The sequence below is a fragment of the Dromiciops gliroides genome, chromosome 1 (genome assembly GCF_019393635.1).
Source record: "Dromiciops gliroides isolate mDroGli1 chromosome 1, mDroGli1.pri, whole genome shotgun sequence".
Taxonomy (NCBI): domain Eukaryota; kingdom Metazoa; phylum Chordata; class Mammalia; order Microbiotheria; family Microbiotheriidae; genus Dromiciops; species Dromiciops gliroides.
The window spans coordinates 235,800,974-235,824,872 of record NC_057861.1 but is presented as its reverse complement, the minus strand read 5'-3'; the positions used below and the strand labels follow the sequence as shown (position 1 = coordinate 235,824,872).

The following is a 23,899-nucleotide window of genomic DNA, read 5'->3' as shown; positions in this document are numbered from 1 at the left end:
AGCCCTTAACACTTTCCTTCTCCACTTTCTCTTTAACTCTATAGTCTCACTTTGAACTTCATCATTCAACTGAAACTGTTCTCTCCAAAGTTACTCACAATCTCTTAAGTACCAAATCTTTTGGTCTTTTTCTCAATCCTTATCCTTGACCTTTCTGCAACTGTAAGGGACTAAAATTTTAGCTGTGATGTCTAAAATCTAATGAGTAGTCACCTTAAGTTAGAAGCTTTAGCAAGGGCTCAGACTTTTAAGTATTTATTAAAGCACATTAGAAGTTAGTAAAGAGGGGCAGCTCTAGGTGGCACAGTGGATAGAGCACCAGCCCTGGAGTCAGGAGTACCTGAGTTCAAATCCGGCCTTAGACACTTAACACTTAACTAGCTGTGTGACCCCGGGCAAGTCACTTAACCCCAATTGCCTCACTAAAAAATAAATAAATAAATAAAATTAAAAAAAAAAAAAAGAAGTTAGTAAAGAGAGAGAGCTTGAGAACAGATTCCTTATAGCATGGGAAATCCTAGTTTAGATCTATTTGGTATAGCCAGAGAGAAAAAACCCGGTCTAGGTTCTATTCTTTCTCACTTCCAATCTGCTCTTCATATCCCCACCAAGATTAATCTCTTTTTTTTTGGTGGAGCAATGAGGGTCAAGTGACTTGCCCAGGGTCACACAGCTAGTAAGTAGGCTTATCCTAATTTGGAGTCCCTGGGGTCCTAAACCAACACCTGAGGTGGGTACCTTTTTCAGTAGAGGTGTGTTTTGGGGGTTTACACGTCATAAGGTGAATCCGGGGACATATTTGGCCTTTTCTGCGCATGTCTCTTTCTGTTTCTCATGACTAGTTTCAAAATATCTTCATTTTTCATTTATTTCTATTCTACATTTCTATAGTCTGTCAATTCCTTTATTGTTATAGTTTCAGGTCTTCAGGGCCTAGCTCACTCTATTCCATTATAGGCACTGATTCCTGTAGGTAAGAGAACCCAGCATCCTAACTTGTAAGTTATCCATTAACTGGGGTCTAACTCCCTTTTGGAGCTAATATCTGAATTAAAGCTTGCATGTTAGGTTTTTCTATTAACCCTTTTTTTGCCTCCTACATTATATGTCTATATGTCTATATACATGTATAATATACATATACACATATACGTAGATATATATTATCTATCTATATCTTTAATCTAGACTTTCTCACCTTCCATTGATATGAATGACTAAAGGTGAATTTTTTTGGGGGGGAAGGCAAGTGGGGTCAAGTGACTTGCCCAAGGTCACACAGCTAGTAAGTGTCAAGTGTCTGAGGCCTCAGGTCCTCCTGATTCCAGGGCCCATGCTCTATCCACTGCACCACCTAGCTGCTCCAAGGGTAAATTTTTTTTTAAGTAATAAACATTTTTATTTATAGTTTTGAGTTCCAGTTTTTATCCCTCCTTCCCTCCTTCCCTTTACCCCTTCCCTCCCCCTTCCCTGAGGCAGTAAGCAATCCAATATGGGCTATACAAGTACGATTATGTAAAAACTTACCATATTAGTAATTTTCTACAAGAAAACTTGAATAAAAGAAAGAAAATGACAGAAAGTAAAAAATAGCATGCTTCAGTCTGTGTTTCATCTAAATCAGTTCTTTCTTTAGAGGTGGATAGTATGTTTCATCAATAGTCCTTTGGGATTGTCTTGGATCACTGTATTGTTGAGAATAGTTGTCATTCACAGTTCTTCATTGCTGTTTCTGTACATAATGTTCTCTTGGTTCTGCTCACTTCACTATGCATCAGTTCATACAAGTCTTTCCAGGCCTTTCTGAAATCATCCTGCTTATCATTTCATATAGCACAGTAACATTTTATCACCATCATATACCACAGCTTCTTTAGTCATTCCCCAATTGATGGGCTTTCCTTTGATTTCCAATTATTAACCACCACAAAAAGCTGCTACATGTATTTTTGTACAAATAGGTCTTTTTCTCTTTTTGGGGATGTCTTTGGAATGTAAACCTAGCAATGGTATTGCTGGATCAAAGTGAATGCAGTTCTATAGCCCTTTGGGCATTGTTCCAAATTGCTCTCCAGAATGGTTGGATCTTTTTACAAATCCACCAACTGTGGATTAGCGTCCCAGCTTTCCCATATCCCCTCCAACACCCAGTATTTTCCATTTTTACTATATTTGCCACTCTGATAGGTGTGAGTTGATACCTCAGAGTTGTTTTAATTTGCATTTCTTTGATCAATATTGATCTAGAGCATTTTTTCATATGATTATAGATAGCTTTGATATCTTTGTCTGAAAACTGCCTGTTCATATCCTTTGACCATTCATCGATTGGGGAATGACTTGTATTTTTATAAATTTGATTCCGTTTTTTAGGAGTGAATATTCTTTTTTAAATTTTTAAATTTTTTTTGGTGAGGCAATGAGGGTTAAGTGACTTGCCCAGGTCACACAGCTAGTAAGTGTCAAGTGTCTGAGGCCAAATTTGAACTCAGGTACTCCTGAATCCAGGGCCGATACTTTATCCACCAGGCCATCTAGCTGCCCCCAGGAGTGAATATTCTTATGATTTTTTTCATTTTACAACTGAAAGAGGCACATCTCTATCATCCCTCAGGCCTGAAGGCGAAGTTTTGCAATAATCTGTTCAAGTTTTTTTCTTTTTTCTTTTTTTAGTCTGTTTACTTTTAAAACAGGGCTAAGATATTCATCAGAGATATTTCAATACTTATCTGATACACCATACACTATAATATCAATGTTCTTTCCCTTAAGGAATATAAATTAAGATTATATTGACACTTGAAATTCCTACTAAAAGTGACACATTAAAAATGTCTGAACTCTGGGCAGCTAGGTGGCTCAGTGAATAAAGCACTGGCCCTGGATTCAGGAGGACCTGAGTTCAAATCCAGCCTCAGACACTTGACACTAGCTGTGTGACCCTAGGCAAGTCACTTAACCCCAATTGCCTCATCAAAAAATAAATGAAAAAAAAATGTCTGAACTCAAAAAACTGTTTAGATAAACTAATGATGCTCACACCTAAAGCAAATATATATCAGTTTCTTTTCAGTGAGTGGAATTCCTGCCATTTTCAGGAGTTATCTGTTGTTTCCTCTAACCTGGATTAAAAAGAATTTTTCAAGTTTTTAATTTAAAATTTATCTAAGGATTATTTTACAGGGTGTCCTAAAATGCAAGTAGAGTTTTAGGCTTTAATAGCTTTTGTTATACCCTGTATAATCTTGCTCATAACCCCTACAGATTTAGAAGTAGACCAACATATACATACATATATTCCAGCATATCGAGTTAATCACCTAAACAACTCATAATGTAGAATACTAATCCCTCTCTCTGAGCCTTTTCAAATACCTAATTAAATTTCCTGGCTTTATTCTTGTTGCTATAAATAAACTTAGGAAAATCTATTTCCCAAACCTTTTCCTGTGTGCTAGTATTAGATGACCTGACTTATTACAAAACGAAGATGTATTCGGTGTGGCTATAAACACTAAACGTTCAGGAGACTTAGATTTTGGAGGTCATTTTTTGTTTTGACCCATTTCATCTATTTTGGGGGGGATATATCAGGCACTAACTTCTGATCCATGCATGTGTTGTAGAATATATAAGCATTTTATTTTAATTTTTTTATGATTACTATTTTTTTTTTGCGGGGCAATGAGGGTTAAGTGACTTGCCCAGGGTCACAATACGTAAGCATTTTAAACCTGATTGTGTGTTCAGATTCCTATCGAGAGTAACATTTCCAGGCGCCTCCTCCGCTTTTGTCGTTCTTTGGAGGCCACAGCTTAAATGTCTTTCTCTTCACTTTACGCATCGACTTTCCTCACACTTTTTCCTCTTAACACCGGAGTCCATCCTCAGTCCTGGACTTGCCCCCTAGGCTTCTTAATTAAGCTTTTCCCGGGGAGGGTTAACCCACTCTTAGAGGGAGTTGCTCAAGGTCATAGCCGCATATCATTGTCCCGAGCCAGGAGGGAGGACTGTAGCCTGACCTTTTCATAATTTAGCGATGACCCCAAATTGACTCCCTTCACTGGAGGGTTTTAAATGGGGTCGGGTTTTTGCTCTCCCCCGCCCTCCCCCCCTCCCTTCCCCAGGCCACTCCTTCTCCCTCCCCTCCGGTCAGCCCTAAGCTCCAGCCTGCTCCTCTGGAAGGTTCCTTAGTCGAAGGCGGGGGCGGCTCTCCGTAAAGCCGGGGAGGAGCCGGCGGCGACCGCAGCAGTGGCAGCAGCGGGCGGGGGTAGGGGTGGGAGTGGAGGGGGGGGGCGGTGATGGGTGGCCCCAGTTACGTCTCCTTCTCGGCCCTGCCCGCTCCGCTTCAGTAGGCGGAAACGGCCCATTTCCTCGGTAGGAGCCGCTGTAGAGGAGTGCCGGCGGCCGGCCGCGTAGCTAGCTGCTGCGCGCCTCCTTGCTCCAGCCCCGGGGCTCTGGTCCTCTCCATCCTCCCGGGACCCTGCGCACGATCGGCAGCGCACAGCGCATCTGCGGCTGGCCATGGACCTGGAGATGCTGTCCCGGGAGTTTTCCCTGTATCTGGAGCACCAAGTCCGGGTCGGGTTCCTAGGCTCTGGTGTGGGCTTGTCTCTGGTCCTGGGTTTCAGCGTTGCCTATGCCTGCTACTACCTGAGCAGCATTGCCAAGGTGAGGTGGGCGGTGGAGGGGGTTGGGGACCAAGAGGAGCTCGGGCGCGCCGGGGGCGGGGGTGGGAAGCGAAGGGAGAGGGACGGGCGCTGGCAGGGGGAACAAGGGTGCGTTGCCCTTAGAGAGGCCAAGGAAACTTGAACACTGCTACACCGGGATGCAGGTGACTCCAGCCTCCCGCACCTGGTTTGAAGAAAGAATGAAAGGACGATTGCTTTCTCCAAACTACCGGCATGCACACTGTCGCCAAAGTAAATGCTTTTAACGGGAAGTCGCGGGAAACGCACCCATTTCCCCTCGCCCCATCTCCTAAGCTGCCGCTATTCATTCCCTTCTGGCGCTAAGGAGCAGCAAGCAACGCCAGGTCTCTTCCCCAAGAAATGCCCTCGACCCTGGCTGACCGCAGAGCACACCGGGCTAGTATGTAAGCCGGGCTGTCACTGGGTCATTGTATTATTGATGAACTATGGCACGGTTCTGTGTCTCCGAAACTTCTGGGAGCTTTTGGTGTGGCTTCCTTTCCTGAACCTACATCACTCCGTGGGGCCGTTTCAGAAATAAAACTTGCAAGTTAGTTCCAGTTTATTGTGAGTTCTTTGCCATAGGCCTCGTAGCAAATGTAGAGAAAGAGAAAATGAACGCGTGTGAACACTTAGTGGAATACTAACGAGACTGTTTTTGAACCTTTCACTGATATTGCCTTTTCCCAGAAACCCCAACTGGTGATAGGGGGTGAGAGTCTGAGCCGCTTCCTTCAGGACCATTGTCCTGTAGTGACAGAAACCTACTATCCCACCATTTGGTGCTGGGAGAGCCGGGGGCAGACTTTACTGAGACCTTTCATCACTTCTAAGCCCCAGGTGCAGTACAGAAAGTAAGTACCGGTTTTTTTCCCTCCTCCATAGCCATCTTTACTGCCTTGCAGGAAGGGATCCCACAATCATCCAATACCTGGGCCCTAGTACTTCTGTTTAGTAAATATAGTATGTGGGGTAGAGGTGTGTGAATGAAAGGTATCTGGCCTAGAAATAGGTACAGTAAATCAAGTGAAATAGTGATGTTCCCAGTTATTGCCATTCAACTAAAATGTTTGACCTTAGACTGAACAGGCTATTTCTAGAATTAAAGAAATGTTTTTGTACCTGTTTTCTGAGAAGTGATTCAGCTGTCCCAGAGTACCTGAAGTCCTTTGGTGATATGCACCATAGAAACAGAAAGATAGGCAACTAATGATGCAAAAATAAATAAATAAATAAATGAAAACTGCAAAAGGTGCTATTCACTATGGGCTTTGAGATATGAACTTCTTATGTATGGAAATCACTTTATTTGGTGAATGAATGGATTCTGTAGTAATGACCTTCAGGCACTAAAGACAGTCCAGAATGTAGCAGTAACCAGGAAACAGAGATGGTGCCTATTATTAATTTCCCTGAGTCATCTAGTCCTTCTGGAGTTCTTTTTGTTGCCTGGAACTTGGACTGTTTGGGAACATAGTATGAGTGCATTGATGCTTTCTGATGGGTACTTTAGAATATTTTAAAAGTGGTATGTTACTTGATACTGATAGGAGATAACAAGGTTTAGCTCAAAGCATACTTAAGACCAGGAATCAGAAGGACTGAATTATATTTATTTCTAATTCTCCTAGATGACTTAATCAAGTTGGAGTTAATACTGGCTATTCATCCATTTCATAATGATGAGGAAATGTGAAAGAATTTGGACTGCTTTCAGGCACTGTGAAAATATTAGTTATTATTGTAATTATTATTACATGGCATCTCTTTTATTCCGGCTGCTGCAGATAACTCAAAACCAAGTGTTATTATCATTATAACATTGCATTGAAAGAAAGTGGCTTTTATGTGGCTTCTCAGAAGCATGAAAAAATGCAGAAAAGCATAATCATTTTTAAATGAACCAGTAATGTTGTAGACCTATGATTCAAAAAATTAAGATCCTCTATAACATTAATTTAATTGAAGAGGTGATAGTTACCAAATATAAGGACTACAAAAGAGAATCATTTTTGTCTTTTGAATTTTTTTTTGAAGTGAGCTTATTAAAACAGCAGATGGAGGCCAGATTTCACTGGACTGGTTTGATAATAACAAGAGTACATGTTATTTGGATGCTAGCACCCGACCGACTGTCTTATTGCTGCCTGGCCTCACAGGGACAAGCAAAGAATCTTACATTCTTCATATGATCCAGTTCAGTGAAGAATTGGGATACAGGTAATATTGAGTGTTTTATTCCAGCTAATGAAATAAATGAAATACATGATAATGATAGATACATCTTTCATATACTGGCATAATTAAAACATCTTTTTTTATATGATGCTTTCCTCCCTACCTCTAAGAGTATTTACTTTAGAGTTGATTGACAGAGCAGCAGGAGTATGGTGACCTCTTTGGCACTATGGGAAACCACCCTACAACCCTTTAAGAGCACAGCTGTATTCCTAATGTTTCACCAAGTGCTTGGTTTAGGAAGGCACAACTTCTTTCTCAAGCATGGGACCATATCCCAAGTATGGAAAAACCCTTAAAACATGAGGATTCATTTCAAGGTCATTCTTGTTGTTTCAGAGATGATTCACCTCTCTTATGTTTGACCAAAGGTAGTGGGTTTATGGCAAGTGCTGCTGCAGCATTTTTTTGGTGGCTGTGCTTAGCCCAGTTTCCAGGCATGATTTTACTTTGCACAGGTGCCTTGGCAACAGCAAATTTTAAGCTGTTTCTATTTATCTCTGCATCCTAAAGTAAAAATATTCATTGAATTAAGTTAAAAGGGACTTTTGCATATGTGGGTAAGTCATTTTAATACCACACTCAAATTCACAACTAGTAATCCCTGTCAAGGCTAACATTAAAGAGGAAGGACATGGACATCTTATATGAGGAACATCTAAAATTGAGTAATGCTTTTATCCAACTCAGAACAATTAGATTAGGGAAAATGGAGGATGGACTTGTCAATAAAAATCCCCTCACATTCATATACTAGGAAAAGGAAATTCTTCATTAAAGTTGTATCAACTGGTTTACTGACCTTTTTGTATAGGGATAGGGACTAGACCTGTGATTTCATTGTTAGAGTACTCCTGGGTGAGGAAACCCCCTCTGCCAATGCAGGTTAGTCTTTTTCTGCTCCTCATAGTATTAGAGCATTGCCTGAGTCCTAAGAGGTTAAGTGAGTTGCCAAGGATTATATAAACCAGTATGTAAGGGGCTTAGGGGCCGCTAGATAGATAGTGGATAGAGTGCTGGGCCTTGGAGTCAGGAAGACATCTTCTTGAGTTCAAATCTTACTTCAGATACATACTAGATGTGTGACTCTGGACAAGTCTCTTAACTCTGCTTGCCTGAGTTTCCTCATGTATAAAATGAGCTGGAGAAGGAAATGGACAAACCACTCTAGTATCTTTGCCAAGAAAACCTCAGAAAGAGTCACAAAGAGTCAGACACAACTCAACAACAACAAAGGGGCTTAGAAGTAAGGCTTGAACCCAATGATTTCTGGCTCCAGGGTCAGCTTTCTTTCTCTATGCTTATGCTACCTTGTACCTTTTTGACATATAAAATACATCTTGTGCACCAGATAACACTTTTAGAATTTGTATCAGAATTGTAGTGGAAGGGAAATCTTTAGGCATGATTTCAGCATCCATTTATGTCTTTAATCAATCAGACCTCAGTCTGTAATGGCAGATCTAAGTCTTTGTTAAATGTTACACTTGGAGAGAAAGCATTAATAAGGCTTTTTCTAAATGATGAAATTGCTACTTCAAGGCTTGGCCTGAATCAATTTCAAAGCTATTAAAAAAAATGTCTCTTGGGACTGGACATAAGCCCTAAGTTGCCACTAGGCAAAGCTTTCTTCTGTCACCTAAACTGTCATAGACCACTGTCAGGACCTTGAGGCTAAAAATATTGCCCTAGGCTTCCAAAGAATAGAAGAGATTCTAGTTTGCTTGTATTTCTCCAGTGTTAACACTGTGATCCACTCACCAGATATTTACTGAGCACTCATGAACAGTGCTAGGTACTGTGGAGGAAATTTAAATATACAAATATGTAAGAACTAGCCCTGGTTCTTAAGAAGCTTGGAATTTGGCCTGTAGAACAGGCGGGCTTGGACTAGGCCTGCAGATCCAGCCCTATCTAGAAGCTATTTTTAGATTAAGAGACTTTGGATCTTCATCTGACCAAGCTTGAAGACAGCAGGAGGAATGAACAGACCTTGACCATCATGCTTAGTCACAGGCCTTCAGTTGTAACCTCACCTGTTAGCTCTGAGGAGTCTTAGAATCCAGGTCAGGGCCAGGTAAATAAATGAAAGAAATGCTACCTGGATTTCAAAGGTCACTCAGTTAAAAATATCCTGGAGGTCTGGGAAATGGTAGTCTCAGGTTTTTAAGTAATAATAATTATTATTATTAATATGATGATGATAATTTAGTGCTTTAAAGTTTTTAAACCATTTCTCTCATTTGATCCTCATAACAACCATGTGATATAGGTACTATTATTATCCCCATTTTACTGATGAGGAAACTGAGGCTGAGAGCAGTTAAGTGATTTCCCTAGGATCATATAGTTAATAACTGTCTGAAGTAGGATTTAAACTTGGGTCTTCTTGATCCCCATTCTAGCACTTGATATTCTACACTGGACCTAGGGGACAAACCAGTTCTAGGCCTCTGACTTTTTGAAATTGAGGGATTAGGGATGGTTGTTAGACCTGTGGAGAACTCCCTGTGCTAGTTCAGATTAGGCAACTGTTCTGTAATTTGTCATCTCAGCAAGCTTCCTGGGGTACTAAGAGGTCATGTGATTTGCCCAGGGTCCCACAGTCCTTAAGGATCAGAGGTGGGACTTGAATCCAAGTTGTCCTGATTCTCAGACTAGCTCTCTATTTTCTGTTTCCGACAGCTCATCTCATTACCAGGCATTACTGGGCTGTATGTAGAATACAGTTAAACCACTACCTGGCATGAATTTCAGTATTTAAGGAAATTGATGAATTTGGTTGTCGTTACAGCACTATTCATTAATGTTTAGATGTAATTTAGGTACTAGAAATAATTTGGCTCTTAGCTTATGGAGTAAAACATTAGATTTTTTAAAAATAAAGTTTTTCTTCTTTTAGTTAACAAAGTCCCTATGCTTTAACTAATATATGCAAAAGCTAATGCCTGGGGCAGCTAGGTGGCACAGTGCATAAAGCACCGGCCCTGGATTCAGGAGGACCTGAGTTCAAATCCAGCCTCAGACACTTAACACTTACTAGCTGTGTGACCCTGGGCAAGTCACTTAACCCCAATTGCCTCACTAAAAAAACCAAAAAAAAAAAAAAAGCTAATGCCTGTTATTTCCAAGCATGTTACACTTGAAATCTCTTTAACTTCAACTTCTAATGCTAAATTTCCATGGTCCTATGAACTCTACTAATTTAAAACTTATAACAATTAAATGAACTTGGCTAGAGTTTTACTAAACATTGACTTTAACATTATAGGTAGAATATCTAGCCTATATAAGACAACAACTGTTTTGAATCCTTTTAGAAGTACCAAATTAGATTCCAAATAATCAATAGATTGTTAGTTATAAATCAGATTTCACTATTCATGCTCTCATCCAGGTAAATACTCTTTTGTCAATGTAGACTGCAATCTATCCACCTCTACAAATTGTATGTGTTTGTTTTTCATAGCCTCCCATAAATACTCCAGAGAGGATGTACCTAGAATACTGGAAGCCTATTCTAGGGCTTTTAAACTTCTGTAGATAGTGGAGCTGAGCCTAAGTACTTGGTCTTTTCATTTGTTATTCCTTGCTCTATGACTGGCCTAAATGCTTTTTTCAGTTATATATTTCCTTGATGATGGCTCTTACGCCACCCTTTGTATACAGGTAATTCTTCTTGTTCAGTTGTTTGTTCAGTCGTGTTTGACTCTTCATGGTTTTCTTGGCAAAAATACTAGAGTGGTTTGCCATTTCCTTCTCCTGACAGGATTATTCTTAGGAAATCATGAAAACAGATTTTCCAAGAATCTATGTTGAGTTCTGTTAATCTAACTCATATTATCATATATACTTTTAAGTAATATAGTTACTTTGAAAATTTTGCTGACATTTTCACTCCAAAATAGGGAAGGAAATTCTTGTAGCATCTGGCTGCTAGGCTGCTGCTGTTCTTAATTTAGCTTTTCATTAGCTACTTAGATGTGTGATCTCATGAGTGTAGGTACTACCACTTGTACAAGTCACAGTCTCTTCACACTTTATCATCCTGTGTGATTCTTACCTACATCTTTCTCTAAATCATCCATAGAATATCTACTAAATGTGCTACAGGCCTTTCTCTGGTCCTTTTACTATCTTGATTGTACCAGTGTATCACTTAAACTCTATTGTTTTTCATTCTTGTTACATGGACAGTCTACCTCCCTTGTCTTTGATGATACCCTACATCTATCTCATTGTGAATGTAAATATGCTGCTACTCATATCTATCCTGCTTCTTTCTGTCCCTCTTAAGCATATTCATTAATTTTTTTTTAAGTGAGGCAATTGGGTTTAAGTGACTTGCCCAGGGTCACACAGCTAGTAAGTGTTAAGTGTCTGAGGCCAGATTTGACTCCTGACTCCAGGGCCAGTGCTCTATCCATTCATTAATCTTTGGTCAGTTATTTCAAGAATTTTAAGGACTCTTGGGGGCAGTTAGGTGGCACAGTGGATAAAGCACTGGCCCTGGATTCAGGAGGATCTGAGTTCAAATCTGGCCTCAGACACTTAACACTTACTAGCTGTGTGACCCTGGGCAAGTCACTTAACCCTCATTGACCCGGAAAAAAAAATTTAATTTTAAGGATTCTCATATGAAAGTGGGATTAAATTTGTTCTGTTCTGGGGCAGCTAGATGGCGCAGTGGTTAAAGCACCGGCCCTGAATTCAGGAGTACCTGAGTTCAAATCCAGATTCAGACACTTGACACTTACTAGCTGTGTGACCCTGGGCAAGTCACTTAACCCCCATTGCCTGCAAAAAAAAAAAAATTTGTTCTGTTCTTCCCCAGAAAGAAGAAGAAAGATAGTGGGTATAAGTTTCAGAAAGGCAGATTTAGGTTCCATGTAAAGAAAAACTTCCTAATTAGTAAAGCTGTTCCAGAGGGGAGTAGAGTGGGTTGCCTCAGGAAGTAGTGAGTTCTAAGGCAGCCTGGGGACAGTGCTGGACTTGGAGTAAGGAAGACTAGGTTCAAATCCTATCTCATACTAAGTAGTTATTTGACTTGGGACAAATTTAATTTCTCTGGGCCTCATGTTCCTCATCCTGAGAGGACTGGACAGTATGACCTTTTAGGTCCTTTCCAGCTGTAAATCTATGATCTTATTATCTGTCACTGGATGGCCACTTGTTTAGGATCTTATAGAAGGGATTCTCGATTAGTTGGCCTGAGATTCTGTGATATCCTTGTTTAATTGGGAAATGAGACCTTCATTGGTAACCTTTAAAAACAGATTCAATAAATTGTTGAGAATGGTAGCTGGATGGCAGGGGTTGGGCACACTGGGTAGTATTCCTGGGATACTGTGGATACAGAAAAAGGTAAAAACATGGTACTTGCCATCAAGGAACTCACATTCTAACAAGAGAGACAATAGTAAGGTAATAGAGATGCAAACCACTTGGTATATACAAGATATATACAGTGTATAGGTTGTCAAAAGCTAAGCAAACACTGTTAAAACTCTGGCAGCTCCAACCAACCTGGAAAGGCTTTGAATATAGTACTTATGACAAACTGTGTTTGCTCTCTGAGGACCAACCTAACTAAGTACAACTCTTCACCAGTAGGTTGACCCCCAGGGAATTAATTCTTTGGCCATAGCAACCCATCAGACAGATAAAAATGTATAATGGCCCACAGTCTTATGCACTTCCACAGTGATAGAGGTAGAAAGGAGGATGGAGGATGCTGAGATTTATACTGTAGATCATGTAAAGATTGGTACTTTATGATTGAAATGTTTGTCTAAACCAACATACCTATAGACTACTGGAGAAACTAAACTACATCCATGTTGACATCACTGTTTATACCTTGCCAAACCCCATCTCTGGACTAGTGTCACCTTCTGCTTTCTCTACTCCTACCACATGCTGCTGAACATAGCTAGAGAAAGACATGCTGTGTCCACTATAAATTTATGTTATCTAATCTCAAATGGGCCCTTAATGCGGCAAAGGAATACTTCTGTTTCTCCCTTATTGATTCTCTTCTCAAGTCTCCCATACCACCTTCCTTCCCTTTTCCCATTAGCTGAGGATTTCACCTCATACTTTATTGAGAAAATGGAGGCTATTTGCCATTACCTCCCTCGTCTTCTCTACATCTCACAATCAATTCCTCCCACCCCTTTATGGACGAGAATTCCACATAATGAAAAGGAATGGATGGGTTAAGACATGGACAAGCTGTGTGAGTGCCCACTTTTGATGAAACAATGGATCTGTTGTATACCAACTCCTTTAGTTGAATCAGCCTAAAGAATTGCTAAAGTACTTAGAAAGTGCTTGAGGCACGACCTATTCCACCATGAAATTTCATAATCCCAGTCCCTTGTGAGCATTTAATCACGTTTATTGAATTGAATTGCAAAGAAGGAGTTAAAACTCCTGTCATTTAAGCTAAACTCTAGATGATTAAGAAGGAATGTGAATTTTTTTTTTTTTAGAAAATGTCTGAGGCAATATGAGGCAAAGTGAGTCTTATGTAGAGATTCCATGCCAAAAAGTCCCCGTGCTTTCTGCCTCTGGGTAGAACAGTCTGGCCTAGCTAGAATGTATAGTTTATCTAAGTCTTTGACTTTTTTCTACTTCCTTCCTATTGGCCATTTTGTGGTGGACAGAAGAGTTATAGATGAATTCAAACCAGTTAAGATTCCTGCCCTGGAAATAGAGTTGACAGAGAAAGAGGCTGAAGCTGGTGGATGAACTTAAGTTTTCAGTATTGTGAACGTCAGTGATAAATTCTGTCACTATCTCCCAGTACCATAGTTTTGCTGTGTTATCACAGACAAGTTATTTGACTTGTCTTTGTTTCCTCAACTGGAATGATTAGAAAATCTCTATGGTGGAGCAGCTAGGTGGCTCAGTGGATAAGGCACCAGCCCTAGATTCAAGAGGACCTGAGTTAAAATCCAGCCTCAGACACTTGACATTTACTAGCTATGTGACCCTGGGCAAGTCACTTAACCCTCATTGCCCCCCTCCCCCAAATCTCTATGGTCCCTTTGAATTCTAAGGGATTGTGAGTCTATGAATCTGGAGAAGGATAGATAATTAAGAGCTGACTATACTATGTATTAAAATTTGTGACATACTTATCTCAAACATGGTGTTAGATATCTTGGACTTCATGTTTTAGGAAAAGCTACATATGGTTATGCTTATTTTAATTCTCCTGCTTTCTGACAGAAATAAAATAGGAAATGTTCATTTGCTGTTATCATTGGTGATCAAGGCCTTCCATAATCTGGCTCCAGCCTCCCTTCCTAAATTTATCTGCCATTGCTACCCTGTTGGTAGTCTTAACTTTCATAAGATTGGTCTGCTCACTGTTCCTCTATCATGTCTTATATACTCTTACCTTTCTAGGGTTTTGTTTTTTTAATGCTATTCTCTCCAGTCTCCATACTCTTCTTGTCTTTGTCTTCTTCATCCTTCAAGTTCTACTTCAGGTCTCCCTCGCTTCATATATCCTTCCTTGACCACTCCATCTGACAGAAATCTCTTCCTTCTTTAAACTCACATTGTTTCTTATCAATAAGAACTCCCCAAAAGCAGAATGTGTACCTCAAAAGGTCATGGGTGGGGCAGCTACGTGGTGCAGTGGATAGAGCACTGGCCCTGGAGTCAGGAGGACCTGAGTTCAAATCCAACCTCAGACACTTAACACTTACTAGCTGTGTGAACCTGGGCAAGTCACTTAACCCCAATTGCCCCCCCCCCTAGAAAAAAGGTCATGGGTTTCCCTTAACTAGGGATGGCTCCAGGTCCGTTCCAAGTCTGAGATCATTGGACTTTTAATGTATCTGTGTCAGTTTTTGTATTGCTACTTTGTAAGCCTTAAAGTTACATAAGAATTAGTTTTTGTTATTTTTGCTTTGTATTCTTTAATTAATTATTTTTCCTGTGCATATAACTTGTTCCCTCAATTATACTGTAATCTCCTTGAAGATTGGGACCATGTACTACATTTATTTATATTCCTATCACAGTGTAGTAGTCCTTTGATGAAGGGAGGAGGTCAATGTATTTCCAACCCTGGAAGAAGTGATAAAGCACTGAGCTAGTCTGGTAGCTTCCCCTACAAGAGATTCTTCCTACAAGATTTTTTCTTCCCCTACAACAGATTTAACCCATGCCTGAAACATGTAAAAAAAAAAATCCTATTTGTAACTATTACTGTACTTCAATTCTTTTTTCCAGTCATCTTTTGTCTTCTCCCATTTTTCTTTCTTTCTTTTTTTTTTTGAGGGGCAATGAGGGTTAAGTGACTTGCCCAGCGTCACACAGCTAGTAAGTGTCAAGTGTCTGAGGCCGGATTTGAACTCAGATACTCCTGAATCCAGGGCTGGTACTTTATCCACTGCACCACCTAGCTGCCCCCTTCTCCCATTTTTAGATAGTGGTATTGACACCATGGCAAGCTCAGTGAGTAATTCCTTATTTCACTCTAAAAGGCTTTTAAAAGACTATGCCTGTGACAAATAGTATTTCATAGTTATGTAGGTTTTGTCATTTATAATATTCTTTCTTCACAACAGCACTTTGAAGTAGATGTTTGAAGTGTTGCCTTCATCTTACAGATGGGAAAACTGAACTCTAGAGAGGTTAAGGGACTTACTCAAGATCCCCAAACTAGTAAATTGTAGATCCACATGTCTAAGCCGGGTCTTCTTGATTCCAAATTTAGTGTAGCTAGACTTAGCCACACTGCCCCCAAAACCTCCCAAAAGGAAAGAAACAGGCTAAGGAAGAGAGAGACCAGGAGATCAAGGTTACAATTAACTTGATCACTAATTGCTGCATAACTTGCAGAGCTTTCTGCAGAGTTTTAGAGTAGCAAATTTATATCCAGGTGAAGCTTATTTTCCCTTTTGCTGGCAAGGGAAGGAAAAACCAGCTATGTTTCTTCATATGTTTGTAGTATAATTAGACTCTCTTAGATTAATCAACATAAATCTGGTTCCTCTGACCATTTGTCTTAAAGCATGTTTCTTAGATTTAAAAATATTTATATTGCTTCCATTTGAGTCCTACCCCATTTTCCTTATCAGATTTAATGGTAGGGATAAATCCCTTTCAAAAGTAGATGTGATGGAGCAGCTAGGTGGTGCAGTGGATAGAGCACTGGCCCTGGATTCCTGAGTTCAAATCCAGCCTCAGACACGACACTTACTAGCTGTGTGACACTGGGCAAGTCACCCCAACTGCCTTACCAAAAAAAAAAAAGCATATGTCATAATTCCATGTTGGCTGAGGAGGTCAGACCTTAGCTTCTTAAAAGCAGAGGACTTCAGAGTTCTGTGTGTGTGTGTGTGTGTGTGTGTGTGTGTGTGTGTGTGTGTGTGTGTTGTACACCTTCTAGCTCACTGAGGCTTTTTTGAGTGCCCGCAATGATAAAGTATCCTTCAGAAAAGAATTAAAACCTAAAATGACTTTGGTGTATTAGAGAGATGAACAGACAAATACAAGATGAATTTTAATAGGGACAAGGGTAAGGTAGTTAATTTGAAGAGAGGTAAACTGTACACATACAAGATTGGTTTTTGTATGAGTGTATGGGGGGAAAATGCATGAACTCCATATATCACTTAAAATAAAATGGCATGATGTTAGGTAGTACAGTGAATAGAGTTCTGAGCCTAGAATGGAAAGACCTGAGTTAGAATCTGATATCAAACACTTTGTTAGATATCTTACTAGCTGACCCTGAGCAAGTCACTTAACCTCAGTTTTCACAACTATAAAATGGGGATAACAACAGCACCTGCATCAAAAGGCTTGTTGTTAAGGACCAAATGAGGCAATATTTGTAAAGCGCTTAGCATAGTGCCTGGCACATAGTAGGTGCTTTAAAAATGTTTATTCTCTTCCCTACTAGGATCCAAACAATAGAATACAGAAAGCATAACCCTTTCCACATTCATGGATGTTTAGGTCCTTACTATATTAGGAATATTTTGGACAGTTTTATTTTTAAGTGTCCAAATATATGGGACAGGTTATAACTGTGGTAGGAATTCAGAGCACAGTGGGCTTGTCCTAGGAAAGACTTGGTTATCCCAGTGGTTCTCCATGTCACACCATACTAGGGCTGAAAGCAGAAGTCCAGATGAACTAAAGAGTAGAAGGGCAGTTATATACAATTTCCCAATACTTTTTGCTTTGAGATAGTGTGCATCTTAGCAGGAAACCTGATGAAAAATTACAGCAAGGAGGTGTTTGTTGGACTTGGAGAGTTGGGGTGCCTATACAATAGAAGTCAGGGTGACACTTGATAGTTGATTTCAGGGCATGAGCCTTTAGAGCCACACCATTTCAGTTAGCAAACAGTTGGAGGAAGCATACTTAACTTCCTACTTATTGCTACTTTAAGTGTTGGTGAGAATCAGGGAGAAATGATGGCTTATAGTGCAACTACTAGTTTAGATTGGTTGGGTTAGAACTTTGAGGTCAGCTAAATCAGCTTAAGATCTCAGCTGGGATCCTGGGCAAAGGCAGCAAGATAAAGGTGCAGTGTTCCTTTATTACGTGCATGGTATTGGTTCCTTAAATATCTTTCATTTAAAGATATACTTGGTATGACAGTATGAAATAATCACTGAGATTGATAATGGCACTTAAAAGCATTGAGTGATTTACATAAATCATTTCATTTGATCCTCACAGTAATCTGGTAGCATAAGTGCTATAGTTCTCATTATCTCCATTTTATCATGACAAAACAGACTGAAATAAACTGACTTACTCAAGGTTGGGTCATACAGCTAGTGTTCGAGGTGAGATTAAAAACAGGTACTCCCACAGCCAGCATTCTATCCAACTCTATATTAGTGCTGAAAGGTTTGAAGCAGTAAGCAAAAGAGGGGAATGAATCAGAGTAGCGTTCACCTTTTTCATAGGATTGTAGATTTAGTTTGAAGGGAGACCATCTTGTCCAACACTCTTATTTTACAGATGAGGAAAGACCCAGAAAGATTAAGGGAGTTGTCCAAAGCCACACCAGGAGTAAGTAACAGTGCCAGAATTTGAACTCGGGTTTTTTTTACTCCAAATCCATCATTCTTTCGTTCCTTGTAGCAAAATATCATTTGCTGTAAAATGCCTGCAGCTTTGGAGAGAAGTGTTTGCTAGGAAGTAGAGACAATTGCAACAAAACTTTTAGACTAGGTTGTAGGTTTGGGCAGACTGTCCAGGTGAATTAGACCTCCTTCCCACTCACCACCCCCACCAATATGTTTCTATTTTATTTGTAAAATGAATTTTTGTTTTAAAAAAATAATGGTTTGATCATCTGTAATTTAAAAGGTATGTTCCTAGGTGGAATATTTGTAGCTAAAGGTCCCTTACTAATAGGAAAAAAAATCCTGCCCTAAGTTATGTCAGAAAGCAGAGAAGTGCCAGGCCCTACTTTATCTGTGCTGATATGAAGCTAGAAAATAGTGAGATGGCCAGAGAAATACACAGTAAATACAAGCTGATAACATAGGGAAAACCCATCTCTGACAAAAGGCAGAAGAGGGAGGGGCTGCTCCCTTGTTTTGTTTTGTTTTGTTTTGTTTTAACTTGTGGAATTGCTAGGCTTGTCCTGGTTGTTCTCCTTCATGGGAAACCTTGGGAGAAAACCACTGTGTACATACCCATAATCGGGAGATATGTTTTAGAACAGACAAGCATTTGTTGTTTTCACAAGTTCTTTTTTGTTACTTGAAACTGAAACTTAGATATCTCATTAAAAAGTATATACACACACATATTGGTCCACATTATAAATATAGGAAGAAATTAGTAACAATCTATTCTTTTAGTAGGAATACTGAATACATTTTAAGTGCCTATTCTATGAATTCATTGGTATACCTTATATGCACATAATTCAATCGTAAGAGATTTGCAGACAATTACATAAGATAAAGAAGAAATCACTTTCTATTTGTTTCTGTATACCTTTAATGGCTTTACAAATACAGGTTAATTAAGATTGTCATACACTTTGTGACCAAAAAAGTTTGAAATAATGAAAATTACTTTCTTGATTTTTAGATGTGTGGTTTTTAACAACAGAGGAGTGTCGGGTGAGAATCTTCTGGTAAGAATGACTTCAAATAAAAAGGTCAAACTTTTTATAAGTAGCACTTCAGTTTTTGAAGCTAAGATCTTTCTTAAAAGCATGTTCTATTTTGAGATACATAGTTATTTTTCAGAAGTATAGTTCAATAGTACCTCTTCTAACCTTTGAATAGAAAATTACATTGTATCAAGGTTGATTGAGTATTAAACGCACCTATGTGAGCCCACATTTCTATAGAAGAACTTATTATTTTAGAACACATTTGAATACCCAGATCTAAATGTGAAATGACCTTCTGCTAAATGAAAGGAATACTTGAGTTAGGAGACCTGTATTTTAGTCTCAGGTTTGCCACAACTCACTGTGTCTTTGGGCAAAACAGGTAACTTCTCTGGACCTCACTTTCCTCATCTATAGAATAAAGGAGTTGAACTAGATGATGTCTGAAATGTTTTGTGAACTTTTTCCTGCCTCATCTTTCACCTGTGGCCCAGAATAAGGAGTTTTGTACTCAAAATCATGCAGCTGTTTGTGGCAGATCTGGACTAGAACCCAGATCTCGGCACCCCCCCCCTTTTTTTTTGGACTGGACTGTCTGATTTTACCATAACTGGTGAGGAACCTCCTCAACTAATGCAGAGATGGCACCTTTGCTGTCATTTATGGTGTTAAAGAATTGCCTGGGGTTAAGAGGTTAAGAGACTTGTCCAGAGTAATTTTTTTGTTTTATTTTTAATCCCTAATGTTTTTGCTATACATCATGCTACTATCATGAAGATAAGAATGTTTTGGGGGGGGCAGCTAGGTGACGCAGTGGATAAAGCACTGGCCCTGGATTCAGGAGGACCTGAGTTCAAATCTGGCCTCAGACACTTGACACTTACTAGCTGTGTGACCCTGAGCAAGTCACTTAACCCTCATTGCCTCACCAAAAAAAAAAATGTTTTCTGGAATGGGAAGGCCTCCTCAGAGGTCTAGATCAGAAGTTTCAAACTTATGCATTGCAAGCGGCCTGCAAAAATCCCCAAGTGTGGCTGGAGTCAGATCAAAATGTAATTGGGGGGGGGGGACAGCTAGGTGGCCCTGAAGTCGGGAGGACCTGAGTTCAAATCCGGTCTCAGACACTTAACACTTACTAGCTGTGTGACCCTAGGCAAGTCACTTAACCCTAATTGCCTCACCAAAAAAAAAAAAAAACCAACAAAAAACCAACTTGAAAATGTAATTGGGAAGTGTCTAACAAAATAAACATATGCTGCAATGTAGATAATGTTAATTGGTGGTTTTCTAAGTCAAAATGTGGCTTACAGGGATCCATTTCTATTGGACACCACCAATAGTTGGATGGTTTTTTAGAATATGAATGTCCTTTACAACATTCTTGATGAATAATTGTCCAGTCTTTGTTTACACACCATCAGTGAAGGAGAGAGAGCCCTTTACCTCATGAGGCAGCCTATTCCATTTTTGGATCACTCTGATTCTCAGGGAAGTCCTTCCTTATAATCTGATACTCAGATGTCTGTCCAATTTAAACAATGTAGGTATTTCCTTTAGTAAAAGGAATCCCTCCAAACCTGGTTATTCTCTTTGACTCTAGTCATTCAACAAGAATTTATCAAGTGCTTATGGTATTCCAAGCCCTATGCTAGGTAATGGGGATAAACATACAAAGAAGGAGATAGCCTTTACTTTTAAGGAGCTTATTGGCCTATAAATCTTCCAACCAGAATTCTGGGGTCCATACTCTGGATCAAGGTTTCTTAACCTGGGCGCTTGGAACTTCTTAACCTGGAGTCTTGGAACTTCGTTTTCTTAATATTTTGATTACTGTGTTTCATTATGATTAGGTTCCATCATAATCTCATTTTAAATCTTAGCATTTAAAAACATTATTCTGAAAAGGGATCGAGAATGCTAAAAGGCTCCATGACACAAAAGGGTCCACAACAGACATTGCATGGATTCTAGTGGAGCAAATAAGAGGTAACACCAGTTATCCCTTGCTCTTCCTTCCTGTGTAGTCCCCTCCTCTTCCAGTAAAATAGCCCTCTGATCATATAGACATTGCTTCTGCTCAGTTCTTTGTTAGTAATACACTTCAGCTTACTCATCTGCCGTGTTTCCCTTCCATTGGGTGACTTTCATCTTTAATTCTTCTGAAACTGCATCATCTCTTATAAAGTGCCTCCATCAATAATGATGGTGATAATAATATATAGTCTTATACATTCATTACCTCATTTTATCCTCTCAACAATGCTGAGAGGTAGGAGCTCTGATTATTCTCATTTTATAGATGAGGAAACTAAGGCACATAGAGGTTAAGTGACTTGCTCAGGATCATACATCTAGTAAATATGTGAACCTGCATTAACACTCAGTTCTTCCTAACTCCAAATCTAACGAACTAGCCACTGTGTCACATACCTGCTATTAGGCATTAGTTTGCTTGTGACAAAAATCTATTGTGAGTGTTCAAGTTTCTGATAAATAGCTAGACGATCTACAACCTGTTTCCCTTCCTTTGGTTGGGTATTACATTCTTCTTCTTTTTTTGGTAACAAACATTTATTTTATTTTTTCTAGTTACATGTAAAGGTAGTTTTCAATATTCATTTTCATAAGATTTAGAATTCCAAATTTTTCTCCCTCCCTCCCTTTCCTCCCCCCTGCACAAGACAGCAACCAATCCGACATAGGTTATATATGTACAATTCACAAGTACTCTTTTTTTTTAGTCTGTGTTCAATCAATGTCAGTTCTTTCTCCAGGAATGGATAGTATGCTTCATCATTAGCCCTTTGGGATTGTCTTGGTAGATATTACATTAAATAGATTTCAGTTCATGCCTCTTAAAGAACAATTTGCACAAAATAGCCTTGTAGAACAAAACTAAAACCTGTTCATTTATCTTTTTCTTATGCTGAAGAAAAAAGTAGATATGGTTCAACTTTTCCATTTGATGCAAGGCTCTACACACTTTTCAGTCAGTGATCTTAGGCTCAAACTAAAATGAACCTTTTTTGTTTTCCACATAGAGAGTTTTACTTATCTGTGTGGAAGGGACTTCCCCTTTCTTACATGGATGTTGTGGTTGCTGAAAGGGGAAGAGAAAAAAGTATTTGCATAAGGAACACTGACAAAATCAGCTTGAGAAGGAAACAGTCCCTCAGATAAGAATGGCTGGGGAGAGATAATCTGTTCTGACAACCCGAGAGAACACTGCTCCTCAGATATCACCTGTTTGAAGGCAGAGCACTGGCTCATTTAAAGATGGCTTCATTGCCTTGTGGTTCATCAGCTTAACGATTATGTGACTTTTTTCAGTGGTTGGGAGGTTGTAACTGAGAAACTATCAATGAAGTATTTGGAGGAAAATATGAGATGATTATCTAAAGACCGATGGGGTCATACCTGACAAAAAAGTGGACTTTTTGAGTTTCATATCATAAGTTAGAACTAGGTCATTGCTTATGAAGACATCCTCATTTGAAGCATTAGAAGCCAGCAGAGGAGGTAAGACATGACCCTTTGAAGGAGTAAGGAAGAGAGAACAGAAGATGGAGATGGAAGAAAGAGAATACAGAAGCTGAGTTGAGCTAACAGGAGGCTTTGCAATGTTTTTTTTTGTTGTTGTTTTTGTCTTTTGTTTTTCCTTTTTACTAAGAACCATACTGACTGAAAGAAAGGCATTGCTTCGCTATTTGACTGGAGAAAGGTTGAGAGCTGAATCCTATTGCTATGTGTAGCTCTATCTGGCCTTACTAACCTCTATCCTGAGAGAGGAGAAAATCTCCAGGGATACTTGTATTGCCTTTTCCTGCCCTCAAAAATTGAAGATAGGGAGAAGGAGAAAAACAGACTTTGCAGCTATTTTGAACAATTCTGATATATTTTGCTGAAATAATATAATTTTTTTTCCACACCTTTTAAAGGGTGGCTGTATACTAAAAGAACTTGACACCACTTCAGTAGCTTTGCCCTGTAGAAAAGCTGTGAGGAGGAGAAGGGCAAGCAGAGAAGCAATTTTGCCCAGAAGATGACAGATGTTACAGACTGTTCCCCAAAGAGATCAAGGATATCAAGGCCTGCCATACAGAATTACAGCTTGCCCTTGGTACATGTGTTTCCCTAATCATATGCCTCCCTGCTAGATTTCTCTAAGTGTGTGTCCAATCTCCTCCATGGACTCTGTGTGCATTGGTGGCAGAGTGTGATCCAGGTTAATGGTTTAACTGTTTGATTTTGATTATTGCTGTTTTTGCCCTCTCATTTGGTAAATGTTTCATGATTAAGAGTCAGTGCTGTTGATGTGACTGATTTTGTATAAATGGGAAGCACACCAATGGGGACTCAGGATATATAGTATCCTGAGTAGTAGGAGGGTGGCACTCCTTTTTCCCCTTCTCCCATGCCAGGGTTATTTATAAAACCTTGAGAGAGTTGAATTGTCATGTGGTAGTGGGAGAATTGGTATGCCCCTCTGGAAACCCCAGACCTGTCAAGTGTGAATGCAGGCTGAGCAAGCCAACCCTGAAAAAGAGGAGGATGTGGGCCCCATGACAGACATTAGTAGCCAGAGTATAGACGTATATGTTGTTTTCCCCAAGTAGAATGTAAGTTCCTTGAGAAAAAGGAAAGTTTTATTTTGGCATTTAACAGATACTTGAATTGAATTCCCCATGGCATAATCTCAGGGTTTTTCATCATGTCTGTCACTTATGCTCTCTAACTTATCAATGCCCTTCCTAAAATGTGGCTCCCAGAACTGAATACATTACTTCAGAAGGGCTCTGAATGGGGCAGAGTACAACAGGACTCCTACCTGTCTTGACTGCCGTGGCTCTTT

At 39.6% G+C, this 23,899-nt stretch overlaps 1 protein-coding gene across 1 annotated transcript in view; it reads left to right on the top strand.

Annotated features, from left to right (window-relative positions):
• Nucleotides 1-4,331: 4,331 nt before the first annotated feature.
• Nucleotides 4,332-23,899, top strand: part of ABHD3 (abhydrolase domain containing 3, phospholipase) — a 39,560-nt gene continuing 19,992 nt past the window's right edge. The window contains exons 1-4 of the mRNA XM_043975080.1: nt 4,332-4,671; nt 5,382-5,545; nt 6,729-6,911; nt 19,020-19,065. Coding sequence (XP_043831015.1) covers nt 4,525-4,671; nt 5,382-5,545; nt 6,729-6,911; nt 19,020-19,065 — 540 coding nt within the window. The 5' untranslated portion in view covers nt 4,332-4,524. The remainder of the gene's footprint in view (nt 4,672-5,381; nt 5,546-6,728; nt 6,912-19,019; nt 19,066-23,899) is intronic.